Source organism: Scylla paramamosain, chromosome 7 (genome assembly GCF_035594125.1).
Source record: "Scylla paramamosain isolate STU-SP2022 chromosome 7, ASM3559412v1, whole genome shotgun sequence".
Classification (NCBI taxonomy): Eukaryota; Metazoa; Arthropoda; class Malacostraca; order Decapoda; family Portunidae; genus Scylla; species Scylla paramamosain.
This window is the reverse complement of record NC_087157.1, coordinates 8,612,501-8,630,369: the sequence shown is the minus strand read 5'-3', so window position 1 is coordinate 8,630,369 and position 17,869 is coordinate 8,612,501. Positions and strand designations below refer to the sequence as shown.

Below are 17,869 nucleotides of genomic sequence, written 5' to 3'. Positions count from 1 at the left end.
TAAATCTTTATAATGAATGTTGGGGATATCACACACACACACACACACACACACACACACACACACACACAGAGAGAGAGAGAGAGAGAGAGAGAGAGAGAGAGAGAGAGAGAGAGAGAGAGAGAGAGAGAGACTCAGAGGAGGGTACTGGTCCCGGGGGGTGACGGCAGTGGCGGTGACGACCGTCACGAAAATAGTGCGAGGGTGGTGGCGTTGGCCAGTTTTCCCTGTGAACCACCAGCAGTCTTTAAGCAACCTTCAGTTCTATCGTGCAAGTGCTCCATTCATAAAAGAAAAATTAAGATAACGTTTCACAATAGTTTTAACGCGTCATATATAATTTTTGTTTGCTCTGCCTTTTATTTATTTATTTATTTTTTGTGCACCACCACATGACAGGAAACCAAAAGGTATGTACAGTATTTTACTAAAACATATACGCAGCTTAGTTCTATAATTATATTGTGATATAAACAATACTGTGCGGCTTCGTGTAAAATTATCACTGATCTCAGATGGCTCGTGCTGCTTCCTTTATCCTGTGTGTGTGTGTGTGTGTGTGTGTGTGTACCTAATTATATATAGCTATAATACACGGGCCTTAAGGCATCTTTCATTGTTTGCAACATTTATCCTCATTGACTTGAAGTTTAAAAGACTATTTCAATCAACAACAACCACCACGCAAGTCATGCACGGGTCGACCGATAAAAAGCCGAGCACGTTGCTGCTTCTGTCAGTGACACTCATTAAAGTTCAATGCTCGTGTCATGTCTGTCACTATTCCGTTCCCCCATTATATGTTCGAATTCTTGAAGCTATGCCATTCACTTAATACATACACTGGTCTTCACATCTCGGTGAGCGGCTGAGCAGCGTGCCTCATTCACTCCCAAACGTTTCATGCTTCCTCTCAATCTCTGCTGTGCTCACGATCTTGTAAAATCTGGGACTACATTCTAAGTTTGCTGTCTTGATACGACTACTTTCAACATACTCTATTGTGATTTTTTGGAATATTCAAGTGTTTCCACAATTCTAGTGATGGTTTACCGAGGAATCTGAACCACCAATAGGGAATACTCATGACAGTCCGTCTAAGTATTTCTGTGGTTCATGAATATGGTACTTATGAGAGAAAAGGCGTGTCAAATTACGAGACCAACCACTGATAGTTTCTAAGTAGATGAGAGGATTTAATGTGAAGAAAAGAGCAGTGAAGGAAAACGAAGTGAATGCGACAGGCTAATTGACCTCTGGGAAAAAAAAAAAAAAAAACTGCATATTGTCTGCACGCCCGTCATTTCCTCATCTTACTCTTCCCGTCCCTTCCCCCTTCTCTCTCTCTCTCTCTCTCTCTCTCTCTCTCTCTCTCTCTCTCTCTCTCTCTCTCTCTCTCTCTCCATTAGTTCCTGTCCCGTTACAATAATATCATACATGATGACCACCTTTTCTTGCGTGTGGGGAATGCACCCGAACCTTTCTTAACCTTTCATGCATGGTCAGCCTGGAATTGTCAATATACGTATTTATGTACGATATAGTTAGAGAGAGAGAGAGAGAGAGAGAGAGAGAGAGAGAGAGAGAGAGAGAGAGAGAGAGAGAGAGAGAGAGAGAGAGAGAGAGAGAGCGCACGTAATGTATAATGACTATTTATTTATTCCTCAGCCTGCTAAATGACGTGGTTGTAGTCAGTTGATGAATAACTGTCCCGCTGGACTAGTGGTTAATCAAACAGTGAAGTAATTCTATTCATGAACATTTGTCATATGCTCGTATACTATAGAAATTGGTCTTTCGGAGTAGTATTTTTCCTTGAGGTCTTTGGTGCCTCACTTCGTCGCTTTTTTCGATCTCTTTCAGCAGACTATAATGAAAATTACCTCACCAATATCCTTTCAAGTGTGTCCTTGTTATTGTAGTGACAGTTTAAAAAGAATGTTGTACTATAAAAAAAAAAAAAAACACACACTCTTAAGAACCCGACTAACCATCTCTCCAGTCCTTTAAAATCGTCCTTGTGAGGGAATAAAGCGTTTCAGGATACGAACATAATTATTACGAATATCATTGTGCCATTTTCCAAACTCTCGGTGTAGAGCACGTGTGCAATTGTTTTGTAATAATAAAAAAAATATCAAACAAAATTTTTGATTAGGTCCCTGGAATAACTCCCCCCCCCCTTCTCATTCCTTGCCTCACCTCTGCTGATTACTTGTAGAGCTTTTTTTATTTCCCTCGTTTAATAAGTATAATTTTGTAGTTTAATTTGTTTAAACAACAAAACAGTAGTGCAGTAAAAACTGTGACTTTCTTTAATTTCAAGAGTCCTTTTAATATCACATCTACGAATTTCTGTCTGACACCTAGACCTCAAGACAACAAAATCCCCTACACTAGCCAGCGTTGTTCTTACCCTACGTATAAAGAGCCCCGAAACAGTTTGACCATCGCTCAGACACAATCTTTTTTCCCGTTGTCACGAAACAAAGTGTGGCATGAAACAAAGTGTTTAGGTGTGATGCGTCACTGCATTGCTGGGTGGCTGTGAGGGCCACGTCTGGTGCTAGGAGGAGCGGTAAGCCGACTAAGGGCGTCTTGGCAGAGGAACACATGTGGTCTGGTTCCTTGCATTGGATGTGCCCAGTATGGCTGCACCTGTCTCGTATAACTCCACTCATCATTGGAACACATGAATCTCTTCATTATAAAATAATGTTTGATTGAAGACGGAATACTGAAATTACACACACACACACACACACTGGTATCCTCACTGATTAATAAAGGTGACACACGTAGGTAAGATCCTTCATTGAATTCAAGTTGGATCATGTAGGCGACGACTTATACAAGAGCCCGCTATTTTCAGACGCCACAGAGATCGATGGTCGGATTTTCGTGGGCGCTGTTTCCACTGAAAGCATGGAATACTTGTTGAAATATTACCAAAATCACGAAAACATCATTGAAAACCCCACAAGAGTATGTTTAAATTTGTGGACATAAAGCCAAAAAAAAAAAAAAAAAAAAGAATGCGGCTGCAGTTTATATATACATCAGTCTCATGGCCAATGTGAAGCGCTTTACTATTAGTGTCATTGTCTCACAGATGGATTACCGCATTCTGAAACTGCGCCGTGGAGTGGAGAAGCTGGAAAGTTGGGTGTCCTCGCTGGAACAAGAAGTGGGGCGCTCTTCCTTCCTGCCTGCTGAAGATTCTTTGCCACAGGTCAGTGGTTATCACATATATATGGCCACCGCAAAATTAATTCAACCTTCCCTTTATCACTCAAAATTAATTCAACCTTCCCTCTATCACTCAAAATTAATTCCATGATGCGTATAGTTAAATAGGAAGTGTATGGCTTGACTGACCGGCTGCCGCGCATCACTGCAGTGAGGGATGGTATTGGGTAATGTTTGGGGAAGGAGGTCAAAGATTATACAATGCTTTTACGTATAATTGTCTTTGAGAGAAGGCTGGTCTGCTCGAAACAGCATCAACTCATGCATCTCATTTATAGTTTGTTCAAAGTGTAACGAGCAGACCTGACGAGTCGAACCATTGCCATCTGATTTTTTATTTATTATTTTTTTTTTTATGTAAGAGGGTCATCAGGTGATGACAACGAAAAAAAAAAAAAGACCCAATGAGTTACCAGTCCCCAAATAAGAAGAACCAAATCTTGACAACAAATCTAGAGTGCAAAAGGTCTCTTCATACAAACATCTCCTGGGGAAAGGGGCGCTATTCTACTGGAATGCCTTGGGGCAGTTGGATGGGGCTATATATTTATTCTTCTACTCGAATACTCTCAGTGGTCATCAGTAAAAGTATTAAAAGAGAAATATTGTTTTCGTCAAAGAGACTACAGTTCCTACGAAACCACAGCGGCGAGGGAACATAACTATAGGGCAGAGACAAGTTAGGCCAGGGTTTGAGAGACCCTGGGTCAGGCATTTTCAGTGTGCGCGAAGCCGTCCCTGTACTCTCTCTCTCTCTCTCTCTCTCTCTATATATATATATATATACATATATATATTTGGGGTGGGAAATTCAAAACAGACAGAGAGAGAGAGAGAGAGAGAGAGAGAGAGAGAGAGAGAGAGAGAGATTACAGATTATTTATCACGTAGTACTTAAGGCGTCTTGTATGAGGCCAATTCACACACATCAGTAACGTATCAGTGTTCAGTGTCAGTGAAATCCGTGACGCTTCAGTAACGTCTGTTCACACACATCCGTACTGCGTGAAATCAGTGATTTCCAAGATGGCGAAGTTTCCAGACGTTGAATTGCCAATGGTTGCCTTAATTTTTTATGAAGAGGAAGAGGCTGAGCATAAGCTGAAGAAGAGAAAGTGGATACATGACGCATGGAAGAAAAGAGAAAGTGAGGGAGAGTTTGTTGCTCTGTACAAATTCATTGATAATGGAACAAATTTTTTCCAAATAATTTGTTTGAGACTACTGTCCATATTCTTTGGCTAGGACAAATTATACAAAACAGGATGATTCCGAACCAATTCAATAATTAGTTCATCATGCATTCTTGTGGACAAACTCACAGCACTCGTCCGGTGTCCGTGGAAACCTGAAAATATTGATAGCGACGATATTAAATTTCACGGAACGGAGACGGAACTGACACGGAGAGTCTAAACACGGTACTGCGCTGGACATGTGTGAATGCGTCAACCGAATTCAAAGTTCGATATTTTATTTTTTTACTGACAATGAAACACTGAGCGGACATGGGACTGATAAGTCACTGATGTATGTGAATGGGCCTTTACCATTAGATAGGCACACGGGGGATTGGCAGAGAAGGGGATAAGGAGGAAGAGGATGAAATTAGTGAATGGCCAGTGACGCTGATTGGCGGATTGCTTGGAGCGGCAGGACTGCGGGCTTGAATGCTGCACTGCGATTGGTGAACTGACCGAGGGTTGTGTTTTGATGCCCTGGTGTGCAGGAAAGGCTGTTGAGATGCCATGCTTAATATTCATACGTCATACCTTATGACGATCCATGTCTCTGGTAGGTTCTAGCGATGACTCAAGCTAAGAACAGCAATCCTTCACCAGCAATGGAGCAACAACCTCCTAACATGGAACGGAGACGGAACATGGATTCGCCCTCACGCCACAAGGAGTTTCCTGCCGTGAAGAAGAACAGGCACAACATTGGCCTGCCTACCCTGCCAACCAACGTGACTGTGGCAGATACCACGAGAAAGAGACCAGCAACTGCCATGGGAGTGTATGATGAATCTTTTCCCTACCTCCTTAGAGGCGAAAGGTTCTTTCACCGACATGACACAAAGAATTTACCATCGTACCTAATAAACTCGAGCATAGCAATGGCCGATCAACAGACATGACCATCATAACAACGTCAAGCTACAAGAAGAAATGGTCCACACCTGAGTCTCCTCGCTGCTTTGCTAAGAGGCGAAAGATTCCTTCACCATCACGACACAAACTCCTGTCGTCACTAAGAAATGCGAAGATACAAATGATGGAACAGGAGGCGTGACCAGCAGGACAATAGTAGACTATAGAAAGAAAAGATCCACACCTGAGACAACAGTGACTGAATCTGTGCCCTGCTCCTTGAAGAGGTTGAAGATACAGAATGACATGACAAGCCCTGCCACTCCAGTGCAGACGTCTGACACGCAGGCCATGACACCTGCTGTTCCTCACGAGGCCAACAGTCCACTTCCCTCTGCAGGGACTCCCGCCAGGTACCTGGCACCATCATCATCTACAGCTTCGCAACCATCTTTGTCTCACCAAACCTAGAAAACTAAGGGAGCCAAGACCCGACAAAGTAAACCAAAGAAACTCTCCGGAAGGAGGCGTCAGTATGGCTGTTGCTCAAGTATGATGTTCCTTTCCTCAAGACAAGCGATATGAAAGAGATCGCCAGCCAGGGGATTCAGCTATTGAGTTCAGGCAGTTATGGTTCCTGTCACCTCGCTGTCAATCCCAAGACTAGGCAGCCACTGGTTATCAAAATCTTCCTGTGTCATGGACTTGATGGTCTCGCCACCGAGGCCATAAACATGTATGAGCTGCAGCTTCGCGGCGTGCAGTGACTGGTCGGCGTTTGCGTTCTCAGTTGTCAGTTTATCACCGGTTTTGCTGGCGTGCTCCAGTACTTTGTGCTCATTAAGTCTCCTTTTGCCGATACTATCAGCGTCTTCATACAGATCTCACAAACATTACAACTGATATTCCACAAAGGCTTTGCACATAATGATATTAAGGGAGACAACATCTGCGTTTAGGTGGACAATAATAACCCCCAAGGTGACCATCATTGGCCTCATGCTGCGGATCGTCTCCACCAAGATTTACCAGCACATCTCAGACAGACATTTCTCTGGCTGGCGCCTGAACTCCTCCTGCACAACCACCCGTACGGTGAGCCCTCCGACGTGTTCAAGTTTGGCAGTACTCTTGCAGGAAGAGCTGCATACCCCCGGAAATATGTGAGGCCAAAGACCCTCTATGGCCGCCCTCAACAGCTGGATAGGTCATGCCCAGCGCCTCAGCCCCAGTGAGCGCCTCTACCTCTCTACAATCATTGACCTGCTGCAGCTGTTATGCGAACAATCAACGCAGGGCACCAAGGAGTGAAACACCACTCGACTTTCAAACAGACTCTAGCAGTGCCAGACAGGACACCAAGGAGTAAAGTGCCACTCTTGACACTGACAGATTCTAGCTCTAGCAAAGTGGTTCTCAACCTTGTTTGCCCCATGCATCCCTTTCACCATATGTCAGAATGTCATTCCCCCCACATTTCTAAGACTGTCTGCCTCAAAAAGTGCATTCCAAGTAATATGCATATAATACTGAAAATCTTTTATTTTTTCCATATTAGTATGTATACATTTACAATTTTACATGGATTACTTTATAGTGGAGTTTTATAAATTAAATGCCAGTTTTTTTTTTTTTTTTTTTTTTTTATGTAGGAAGGATACTGGCCAAGGGCAACAAAAATCTAATAAAAAAAATGCCCACTGAAATGCCAGTCCCTAAAAGGGTCAAAGCAGTGGTCAAAAATTGGTGGATAAGTGTCTTGAAACCTCCCTCTTGAAGGAATTCAAGTCATAGGAAGGTGGAAATACAGAAGCAGGCAAGGAGTTCCAGAGTTTACCAGAGAAAGGGATGAATGATTGAGAATACTGGTTAACTCTTGCGTTAGAGAGGTGGACAGAATAGGAGTGAGAGAAAGAAGAAAGTCTTGTGCAGCGAGGCCGCGGAAGGAGGGGAGGCATGCAGTTAGCAAGATCAGAAGAGCAGTTAGCATGAAAATAGCGGTAGAAGACAGCAAGAGATGCAACATTGCGGCGGTGAGAGAGAGGCTGAAGACAGTCAGTTAGAGGAGAGGAGTTGATGAGACGAAAAGCTTTTGATTCCACCCTGTCTAGAACAGCAGTATGAGTGGAACCCCCCCAGACATGTGAAGCATACTCCATACATGGACGGATAAGGCCCTTGTACAGAGTTAGCAGCTGGGGGGGTGAGAAAAACTGGCGGAGACGTCTCAGAACACCTAACTTCATAGAAGCCGTTTTAGCTAGAGATGAGATGTGAAGTTTCCAGTTCAGATTATAAGTAAAGGACAGACCGAGGATGTTCAGTGTAGAAGAGGGGGACAGTTGAGTGTCATTGAAGAAGAGGGGATAGTTGTCTGGAAGATTGTGTCGAGTTGATAGATGGAGGAATTGAGTTTTTGAGGCATTGAACAATACCAAGTTTGCTCTGCCCCAATCAGAAATTTTAGAAAGATCAGAAGTCAGGCGTTCTGTGGCTTCCCTGCGTGATATGTTTACCTCCTGAAGGGTTGGACGTCTATGAAAAGACGTGGAAAAGTGCAGGGTGGTATCATCAGCATAGGAGTGGATAGGACAAGAAGTTTGGTTTAGAAGATCATTAATGAATAATAAGAAGAGAGTGGGTGACAGGACAGAACCCTGAGGAACACCACAGTTAATAGATTTAGGAGAAGAACAGTGACCGTCTACCACAGCAGCAATAGAACGGTCAGAAAGGAAACTTGAGATGAAGTTACAGAGAGAAGGATAGAAATCGTAGGAGGGTAGTTTGGAAATCAAAGCTTTGTGCCAGACTCTATCAAAGGCTTTTGATATGTCCAAGGCAACAGCAAAAGTTTCACCAAAGTCTCTAAAAGAGGATGACCAAGACTCAGTAAGGAAAGCCAGAAGATCACCAGTAGAGCGTCCTTGACGGAACCCATACTGGCGATCAGATAGAAGGTTGTGAAGTGATAGATGTTTAAGAATCTTCCTGTTGAGGATAGATTCAAAAACTTTAGATAAGCAGGAAATTAAAGCAATAGGACGGTAGTTTGAGGGATTAGAGCGGTCACCCTTTTTAGGAACAGGTTGAATGTAGGCAAACTTCCAGCAAGAAGGAAAGGTAGACGTTGACAGACAGAGCTGAAAGAGTTTGACTAGGCAAGGTGCAAGCACGGAGGCACAGTTTCGGAGAACAATAGGAGGGACCCCATCAGGTCCATAAGCCTTCTGAGGGTTTAGGCCAGCGAGGGCATGGAAAACATCATTACGAAGAATTTTAATACGAGGCATGAAGTAGTCAGAGGGTGGAGGAGAGGGAGGAACAAGCCCAGAATCGTCCAAGGTAGAGTTTTTAGCAAAGGTTTGAGCAAAGAGTTCAGCTTTAGAAATAGATGTGATAGCAGTGGTGCCATCTGGTTGAAGTAGAGGAGGGAAAGAAGAAGAAGCAAAGTTATTGGAGATATTTTTGGCTAGATGCCAGAAATCACGAGGGGAGTTAGATCTTGAAAGGTTTTGACATTTTCTGTTAATGAAGGAGTTTTTGGCTAGTTGGAGAACAGACTTGGCATGGTTCCGGGCAGAAATATAAAGTGCATGAGATTCTGGTGAAGGAAGGCTTAAGTACCTTTTGTGGGCCACCTCTCTATCATGTATAGCACGAGAACAAGCTGTGTTAAACCAAGGTTTAGAAGGTTTAGGACGAGAAAAAGAGTGAGGAATGTACGCCTCCATGCCAGACACTATCACCTCTGTTATGCGCTCAGCACACAAAGACGGGTCTCTGACACGGAAGCAGTAGTCATTCCAAGGAAAATCAGCAAAATACCGCCTCAGGTCCCCCCAACTAGCAGAGGCAAAACGCCAGAGGCACCTTCGCTTAGGGGGATCCTGAGGAGGGATTGGAGTGATAGGATGAAAATGTAGATGGATTTATAAAACATGAATAAAAGTAAAATATTTTTTTATATTTATAATGAATTACTTAACAGACCAAACTGAAGCATAATGCAATAAAAGGTCAACGGCAATTAAAAGATCAACATTCTAACAGTCTGAGTATGCCAATCTGTGGTCCCATTTCCCCCATGAAAACTGAAATTCCTCCCCTGGGGTTAATTCCCACCTGTCCCACTCTAGCAGGGACAGACAGGACACTTTTTAGACTATATGGAATCGAGAGCATTTCGTCTTCTCTTTTTCAAGTGACTGTCTTTAGCAGCTTCTCTCTCATCATGCTGACTGCTCTTCTGAACTTGCTAACTGCATGCCTCTTTTTGTCCCACGTCCTCTCTGCACAAGACTTTCTACTCTCTCTCATCCCTTTTCTGTTCACCTCTATAGTGCAAGAGTTAACCAGTATTCTCAGTCATCCCTTTTCTGGTACTCTCTGGAACTTCCTGCCTGCTTCTATATTTCCTCCTTCCTATGACTTCAGTTTTTTCAAGAGGGAGATTTCAAGACACATCATCTAATATTCGGTGATTCTTCTTGACTTAGCTTTGAGAGCTAGCATTCAAATTGGCCTTTTTTTTTTTTTTCAAAACTTTTGTTACCCTTTGCTGGTGGCCCTATTACATAAAAAGAAAAGTGAAGCACCATTCTCAACAAACAAACTAGTGGAGCCAGACAGGACATGAAGAAATGATGTCAAAATTACTTGACAGAAAAATATAGATGATTATAATTATTATTAAGATTAATCAAGATGCTACTTCTGTTTTAGAATATGATAATAAAAAAATGTTATTCCTGTTTAAGGAAAGGATTACTTTCATAACATGCTACTCCTACTCATGGAGAAGATTACTGGTACTCCCACTCACAGAAAGGATTATAGCTACTCCTACTCATGAACAGAATTACCTATTCATGGAGAGGATTACTGCTACTCCCACTCACTGAAAGAATCACTCATAACATGCTACTCCCACTCAGGGAGAGGATTATTGTCATAACATGCTATTCCTGCTCATGAAGCATGGAGAGGGTTTGGTACCAAAACTACTACTGCTGGTAATTCTGTAATTTCATCAACGTAAACCTGGTACCATAATACAAGCGAATTGAATATAAAAACAAGGCTTCCCCCTGTTGGAAGAATTTTAGTGTTTCTGGTTATTTTTGCATTCAAACAGGTTGGAATATCTGCAATGTGAGACACAGAAGAGAGTGAGGAGGAGAAGGAAATGTTTAGTTTATGTGCTGACTGCCACTATGTCGCTCTGAAAACAAGACATGAGAGGGTTCAGGAGCGACAAAATATTTTTCTCCTTTATCTGTGTTCAGTGAAGAAACAAATATGACTCGCTTATAGAATTCACACACTACTGTTGTAAGATCATTATCTTACCTAAATAAAATAAAAAGAAAACCTATCTTGATGAATTTTATTTCTAACCCTAACATGGAATGACTGAATAGGCCCTAGTCACTGAAAAGAATAAAACACTTAAAGGAAAAATATGAAAGTTAAAAAATTAATGAAAACACACACACACAGACTTCTCAGTTGCATAAAAAAATAAACCAATAATGCCTCTACATGTCAAGAGCTGGTATTTTTCTTATATATTCTTCTTCTCTTTCTTTCTTCCACTTTTCATTTCTCTCCTATTCTTCTCCCTATCTTTCAACTCAACTGCATCACCAAAATAATATTTTTCTCATCTCACAGCATGAATATTTCTTCTTTTTCTCTCTCTCTCTCTCTCTCTTTTTCTGTGATGTGACTTGGCTGGCTTTTATCAGATGACGAAGATTGACATGCAAATATGGAAAATGATTTTTCAAAATGATGATTAAGTGGTTCATTACAAGTAACACTGTTAAGACAGAAAGGTAAAATAAAATAAAAGATGGACATAAACACACTATATTTCACGTTTAACAGTAATATTACTTCTATTTCAATACATTACTACAGAGCAGTAGATATGTTGGACTTCTAAATAACCAGTAATAATAATCAGTAGGCTCCTGGATGTAAACATGAGGTTATACCAAGCCTATTCGTACACCATCTAACAAGCCATAAAATCTCTGGGGTTATGATACAATAACTTGGGCACTTTATTTCAATTCCAGGGTCATAATCAGGAGGCATTCTCAGGTCAAGTGGAACCCATGATCCCAGTGAATGTCCTCAAGTGCAAATCCCACTTACCATTCCCATAAATCTTTCTTTCCCCAAGTGATTTAAAACCAGGGCTTGCTAAATCCTGCAAACAATACTAATGCAGATCAGATCGTTCTGTGCCAACAGCCAATTGTGGCTATCTGTGATCAACACTTGATCCTGCTGTGCTTCCTGCTACGGCACCTACAGTCCTGCTATGCAGCTACAAATAACTTAACCTGACAGGAAGAACCTGTGAACAAAGATGGCATTTTTACAAATTGCTGCAGAAGGCACATAATCCAACCATGGTATTTAAGCCAATTGGGTACGTCTTTCTATTTAGGAAAACTTGGCACAGGTCCATCCTGTCCAGGAATATAACAATAGAAGCTTCGTAAATTTTTTTCTTCTCAATGTGTGAAAAAAAAAAAACTTTTACAATAATGGTGTGGAATGGTTAAATTGGGCTGCTCCAGAAAGGGCCTGAGAGAGAGAGAGAGAGAGAGAGAGAGAGAGAGAGAGAGAGAGAGAGAGAGAGAGAGAGAGAGAGAGAGGAGAGAGAAGAGAGAGAAGAGAGAGAGAGAGAGAGAGGAGAGAGGAGAGAGAGAGAGAGAGAGAGAGAGAGAGAGAGAGAGAGAGAGAGAGAGAGAGAGAGAGAGAGAGAGAGAGAGAGAGAGAGAGAGAGCGAGCGAGAGAGAGAGAGAGAGAGAGAGAGTTGGACTCAAAAGGGGCCTTTATATTTTTTGCATGGAAAATATTAACAAGCAACAAGAACAAGACCGTATGGATTTGTATTGTTAAGGATGGCCTGTGTGTAGTTATGTGTGTGCCTTTGTAACCAGTACATTGTGTGTGTATATAATATTATATATTTATATATATATATATATATATATATCTATATATATATATATATATAATATATATATATATATATATATATATATATATATATATAAGCAATGTGGTCCTTTTAAACCATCATTTCAATAAAGGATATTTCATTATACTTTCTGAAGCAAACTTCAAATAATACCATGAATAAAACTTCCTGAAAATAACCACTCATAAATTTTCAATGATACCAGAGAGAATTTAAATATACATAAACTAGCAATATAAATAACATAATTATGTATAACATGATCATCATATAATACCATGGAATAGACATATAGGATTTCATAAAGATATTTACATAGGCATTCATTAAGACTCAGTAATTCATATCCAATGAGAGTCATCCAATCACGTCGTCATTCTTCCACTGCCAGATGATCGCCTTCACTGCGAGTCAGTTGCAACCCAAACTAGTATAAAATAAATAAAAACAAATAACAGCCATGTGGTAAGGTACATTTTTACAGAAATAAAGTAAGGATTAATCTGACACAAGCTGTGAGTACTTCTTGTTATGGACAATGAGATCAATGAGTGAAAGCTGACTGTAACAAGTATCTTCATATCTTAATATCAACTACTACAAAGCAGATCTGGTGTTCTCAGATTGTCTTCTAGTGCTAGTAGATCAAGTTTATCAAACAACATATATATATCAAGGAACTCTGAAGGAATACTTGCTATGAAGGTCAAAAGTATCTAGTCTGAATAACTACTTTAACATTTGTAATAACATTAAGATATTATACTGTACAGATTTAGACTTACAAAGATGTACAGGATAAGCAGAAAGCTAATGAGACTTGACTTAACCTGGAAACATGATCCTTACCTACATTTCTCACAACTTGTGTCAGAATAAATAAGGCACATGCAAATAATATAACTGGAACAACCCTCCTTCAGCAACATATAAATATGAACTGAAAGAGAAATAGTGATCAAACTGAAACTGAATTAACATTCTTAGTACAGATAGAGGGCAATATTGCCACAATATCCCAAGGTTGATTGTTTGAGGGCACTGGACACACCCTAAACAAGAACCTAAAGGCTTTATTATAACACTCATACATCCTATTCATACACATACATCAACATTTCATTTAAGCCCAGTTCACTAGGGGAAGATCTTGGACCATACCAACCCCTGAATTCCCTGGGCTTAGAATTCACTAACAAATACAATAACATTATTTCTTAAGTAATAAGGTATGCTTAACATTACTTCCAAGCAGAAAACACCTTGCAATCAAATTTAATCTTTCACCCCCTACCTGCACTTAAGTCTGTACTTATTATAAAAAATAAAAAAAAAAAAAAATAAATAAAAAAATGCCTTAAAAATATTATCAATATCAACAAATAATACTAATAATAATAATAATAATAATAATAATAATAATAATAATAATAATAATAATATAATGAGCAAAAAAATAAATTGCAATTATTGAAGTTATAAAGAAAATCTACTGCTCATGGCTATAATTCTAACTAGTGGTATCTTAGCAAGACTTAGGTTGGATTTTTTTTTTTTCATAATGAAGCTCTCACCCACAAATTCACCAACACCTGTCCTGAAAAGCAATTTAGTTCACTGCCCAGGCTGCATGTAAGAGAGAGGCCTAGCATCAGTTATTGCTGGTTATAGATTATGCATAAAAGGATGAGACTGCCATTTTCTAGCATAATCAATCTTCTCTTGCAATATATATATATATATATATATATATATATATATATATATATATATATATATATATATATATATTATATATATATATATATCACTACTATAAGTAATATAAACCTGTTAAATAAACCTGCACTTCTGGGCAATAATGAATCTAGACCAAATTTATTTAAAAGTCACACCAATCTGAGTCAAAGAAGTGTGATATACACTCTGAGTGACAATTCCATCTTATATCACTCACATACACACACTCTATCTCTCTCTTCATCATACACACATGTGCATACACACAAAGTGAAATCATAAGATTCAATATCCTAAAAAGATGCAGAGACAATCAAAAGGTTAAGAGATGGATGTGTACAGCAGACAAGAATGCTCCTGAGTTTTAAAGTTAAATTGGACAAAACAGTATAAACTTCGTTCAAATCAAATCCTGTATACTTAAGTACTGCACTACACAAACACACGCACGCATGCACACACACAGTTTCTTTATCTATACACAAACTGATGAAATATTTCATAATACTTTTTCTAATGGTGCACAAAATGGATCAACACAATCTTCCAGTTTAAAACCTTTAAAAATCGTGTACCATTTCATGGTGCCATGGTTATTGCTTATCTTCATTACTCTCTGTAATATTATTTTTACAAATTCATATATAAATATCACTTATATAAATATCTTTCATTTCAGTCTATTTGCAAAGTCCCCATGGTACTTCATATACACTCAATGCTCTCACACTCATTTCATCACTCCTCATATTTCTCAGGTAACTAACTCATTTCTGCAATACATCCTCTTGATTACTGTGTCCCATTCCAACTCCATGAACACATTCCTACCTTTCCAAACTTGGAAGTGATCCTATGATATAAATAACTTTCTGAGTCCCCTTTATATTGCTCCCTATACCTTTACAAGTTTACCTCACATTGTACTGGCCCACTCACCCTAAAAGGTATACTATACTCAAGTTGCAATGGTGCAAGGGCAATTTCCTGAAGGTGTAGGTTGTCTCAGACACACCGCAAAATTTCTGATGATAAGAACTTCTGCATCAAGAACTACAGATAATTTATATCCATGTATTAGATACATTTCCTTCAAGAAGAGAAAGGGAACCTCAAATCCTCCATGAAATAATGCACACAAATACTGATGAGCTGATGAATTTTACAGAAGTTCATGATCTCTTCCATATTATACACACCAAAATATAAAGCTGCATAACACTGGTTCTTGGTTCACTTGTTATTTTAACAAAAAATATATAACTACCTCTAGTCTTGACACATTGATACCTTATTCAGACCATCTCATAACAGTCACTCAACCTGCAAGAGTGCATTGCATGCATACACACACACACACACACACACACCCACACACACACACACACACACACAGTTGATATAAATTTTGATTTTATAATATAAAACATAAGAGAGAGAGAGAGAGAGAGAGAGAGACGAGAGAGAGAGAGAGAGAGAGAGAGAGAGAGAGAGAGAGAGAGAGAGAGAGAGAGAGAGAGAGAGAGAGAGAGAGAGAGAGAGAGAGAGAGAAATAAGTCAAACATACAGTTACTACAAGAGATGGAAACCTCCCTACAAAACTTTATACAAAAGACTATCATATTTGTATTTACCATATTTATCATACAGTGCTTTGTTGTGCGGTATTTTGTGATGTATCTTACTGCCAGAATTCAATACACAGCTGACCTCTGAAGTGTTTCTATAGCACTCATACAGGAAGACTTGTTTTAGACTGATTAATATTCAGGGACATCAATTTTGAGACAACACAGTTTAGCTTATGTACAGATTTCCAAACACAGAGGAGTGTCTTGCACATCTTTTGTTACTTATTTATTTTTTTCATACATGGACTGCCACATTCAGGTTTGATGACTTCTTGCAGCTTCCCTTACTTTATGTTCCAAAAGATGATGATGTATGAAAGAACATCAGATGGTCAGAAGCCATGTCATGTGCCTGTTTGCTATCCCTGCACAGCACTACTTACACTAGGTCTGTTGTGTATTCTAGTGGTTAAAAGTGAACTTATCAACAATTTTATTTTGTAAAATGCTGTATGATTTTGTAGAATCTTGTATGGATATGCAAGGTAATTTTGTTTCTGGTATGTTATTTAGTGATGAGTAGCACCCAGACATGCTGCTGGTTTTGAATGGCTATTGTACTATCAGACAAACTGTACAAGCACATGTTTCAGTCTTCGTGTTGAGATGTGAAATTTGTGTATTTATAATATATGACCATGAGGCACTCTATACTGAGAAAGATAATATGTGAACTAAATTACAATGATCAAAAATACTGGCCACTTGGGAATGGAACATTTTACAACTCCCTTGTATGAGTGTTATAGAGCAATGGTCCTTTAAGGATTGCAGCAATACTTGCCTACATCCCGGACATCAACATATGAAATGCTGAAAATATTATGTAAAAAAGAAAAATTAATTTGAGAAAACTCCATGAGAATTTCATAGAGAGGTCCACTTCAGTTTAATACCTGTCAACTATAATTGAACTTACTTGCTTCACTCACCTTTTAGATTCTTCATGCAACTGTTCATTAGTGATTACTGGTGATTGGTTAATTTTTGGTTAAATTTATATAACAATGAAACTTTGCAATAAATATTGCGATAAGAAGACAACTACCATCATCACATTATCTCATTTTTAAGTGATCCACAGCTTGAAGTAAAAATACATACATATGAATTTATATACTAACTGTAACATTGAATAAAACTAATAAAACAAATTTCAATTAATACAACATAATTTGTGTTTACTGATTATATGTGCTGAGAATATCAACCTTAGATGCAATAATTTACTGTTTAATATTTTGTTCATTAATTATTTTGGGATAATTTGGTGAATTTTGTTCTAATGGTCAAATCAAATCACTCTATGGGCCATAGTTGGCCTGTGGGATCATTAACAAGTATACAGGATTTGACTTCTCTCTATATCATAAACAACTAAATTAATTTACAATTATAATATTTTTCTCACTCCCGGTGCAAAATTTACTCTAAACATACTCTCTGCATATGTCTGTGGATAGTAGCTGAAAGAGAGAGAGGATGGAGGTAGTGTTTTGTTTACCTGGTGAGGAAGTGATAAGCAGGAGACTAAATCATGAGAATATGCTTGATGAGAGAGTAACACCATTCTTGATGAATAGAAAACTGACTAGGAACAGACACTGATGACTAGTGATGGTAATGGAAAATGTTGTTGAGACAAACTTATGGCAGAAAACCTTAAATTTTTAGAAATTTAAGAGTAGTTTAAAGAAAAATAAACAGAGGCATATCACTTGATGAATGAAGAATGATGAATGAAATGGGTAAAAAAGTACTGAAGCCATTATGAATGTTCATCTGGAATGCTCAAAGAATAGATTACATACTCAAAATATGACAGAAAGATCTTCCTGATGGATGTCAACTTAAGAACCAGAAGGCATCAGTAGAGGTTAAGACATTACTTATATAATGTAGATTGGTCCAGCTGCTTGAATAAAAGTACTGATATGAAACATGTTGAAGATTAAGGTGGGGTGAAAACTAAATTATGAGGATAAAAGCAAATAGTACAATGTTAAAAGCCTAACTCAAATCCCACAGCCAGCTATATCTGAAATGGATTAGAAGAGGAGGTAATAGAGGTGAAGTGTACATTGACTGAAGGAAAGACTGGATGAATATCGATATAAGGACAGGACCACATGAGTACGAGTATAACTCAAGCCCTG

The 17,869-nt window shown here is 39.0% G+C and overlaps 2 protein-coding genes across 15 annotated transcripts in view; one reads left to right on the top strand and one right to left on the bottom strand.

Moving 5' to 3' along the window:
- Window positions 1–377: 377 nt before the first annotated feature.
- Window positions 378–17,869, top strand: part of LOC135101991 (large ribosomal subunit protein eL22-like) — a 51,426-nt gene continuing 33,934 nt past the window's right edge. Inside the window, exons 1-2 of the mRNA XM_064006559.1 lie at window positions 378–410; window positions 3,113–3,232. Coding sequence (XP_063862629.1) covers window positions 393–410; window positions 3,113–3,232 — 138 coding nt within the window. The 5' untranslated portion in view covers window positions 378–392. The remainder of the gene's footprint in view (window positions 411–3,112; window positions 3,233–17,869) is intronic.
- Window positions 12,640–17,869, bottom strand: part of LOC135101992 (neuronal synaptobrevin-like) — a 31,055-nt gene continuing 25,825 nt past the window's right edge. For 7 of the 14 annotated variants that reach the window (XM_064006564.1, XM_064006565.1, XM_064006562.1 and 4 more), the window contains one exon: window positions 12,640–12,769. In XM_064006564.1, coding sequence (XP_063862634.1) covers window positions 12,716–12,769 — 54 coding nt within the window. In that variant the 3' untranslated portion in view covers window positions 12,640–12,715. The other 7 variants (XR_010269489.1, XM_064006572.1, XM_064006566.1 and 4 more) reach the window with 6 other exon arrangements.